Source organism: Diceros bicornis, chromosome 5 (genome assembly GCF_020826845.1).
Source record: "Diceros bicornis minor isolate mBicDic1 chromosome 5, mDicBic1.mat.cur, whole genome shotgun sequence".
Lineage (NCBI taxonomy): Eukaryota > Metazoa > Chordata > Mammalia > Perissodactyla > Rhinocerotidae > Diceros > Diceros bicornis.
The window spans coordinates 26063475-26064786 of NC_080744.1; the positions used below are offsets into that span (position 1 = coordinate 26063475).

Genomic DNA, 1312 nt, shown 5'->3' on the forward strand with positions numbered 1-1312 from the left:
TCACTGTGCCCTCATGAGAGCACAGAAGTACATCACAGCATCCTCCAACTGGGAGTCTGAGATCCTGAGACCGAAGAATTTGTTTGCTTTCTGGAAGTTCACAGAGAACCGATTATTCATTGCATTCTCTTCCTTATAAGCTTGTTGGCGAATAATGAAAATCATCTTCCCACTGGGGGGCTGTTTGTACCAGAACAAATAATAATCACTCTCAGTAGTGTCATACGTGCAGTCCAGGGTCACAGTCGCTGCCTCCTGCACAGACATTTCTGGTAGAGGCTGAGTGACCGTCTGGGCTGTGCTGGATCCTGCGAGAAAGAGAAGAGGAAGGACTGCACTGGAGTATCACACCAGAGAGATAAAGTGGGACTCACAAGCCAGTTCCCATTCCCACCCACCTTTCTCTTTCTTGATCCAAACCCCAGGCAGAACATATTAACTTCTCCCTCCCCATAACTGAGCCTTGTGTGAAAATGCAGTTTCTGTGCATCAATCTTCTCTCTTGTTTCACAGCCCCATTAGAAAACATTATAAATAAAGACTGTCACCTTCCTTACCAAGACAGGTGGAGACCACAACTGCCCACAGCAAGCTAACAAGTGTCATGCTGGTAGCTCTCCCCTGCGGGGCGAGAAGTCTCTTGCTCTGATTTGGGTTCTCTTCTGTGCTCCATGAGGCTTCTGCTTCAGAGCAGGAAATGATATGACAGGTGGGTGGGTGACTATGTCTCATTGAGGAAAGTTTTTACAGTACTTTTTGTTTTTCAGAAAACAGGTCTTTGGTTATAATTTCAAACGAAAGTGAAAAATGTTTTCTGAGTTCTTTTATTCTAGGATGAAAATAAAGAGGAAAGGAAACTGGTAAATTTATTCTGATAAGACCTAATCTTGGAGAGAAAAATGGGACCTGGAAGCGTGAGCAGAAGTGGCAGGGTTTTATTCACAACAACGACAAACTACAATTTTCTTTTCCTTTTTAAACAAAAATGACAAAACAAGTCTGATAAACACACACAAATTAATTATGGGTGATAAGAATATACCTGTTATATTAATATATTAAATTTTTTATATTTTTACAATTTCCCAAAATAATGAGAAAAAAGATATATGTTTGTGACTGAGAAGAGCAGTGACTAAACTCAGAGATAAGTGGAAGCAAAACACGTGGTGTCTAATTGTGCTTGTCTTTTCCATGGATACTGTTTTTTTTTTTTCTTTAAGAATATTTATATTTATTTATTTATTTATTTTTTAATTTTTTGTTTATTGCAGTAACATTGGTTTATAACATTGTAAAAATTTCAGGTGTA

General features: G+C 38.8%; 1 gene segment (V, D, J or C); it reads right to left on the minus strand.

Annotated features, from left to right (window-relative positions):
• Positions 1–656, minus strand: LOC131405459 (T cell receptor alpha variable 38-1-like). The segment is given in 2 exon segments: positions 1–308; positions 558–656. Coding segments are annotated over 2 exon segments (357 nt in total).
• Between the last annotated feature and the right edge of the window lie 656 nt (positions 657–1312).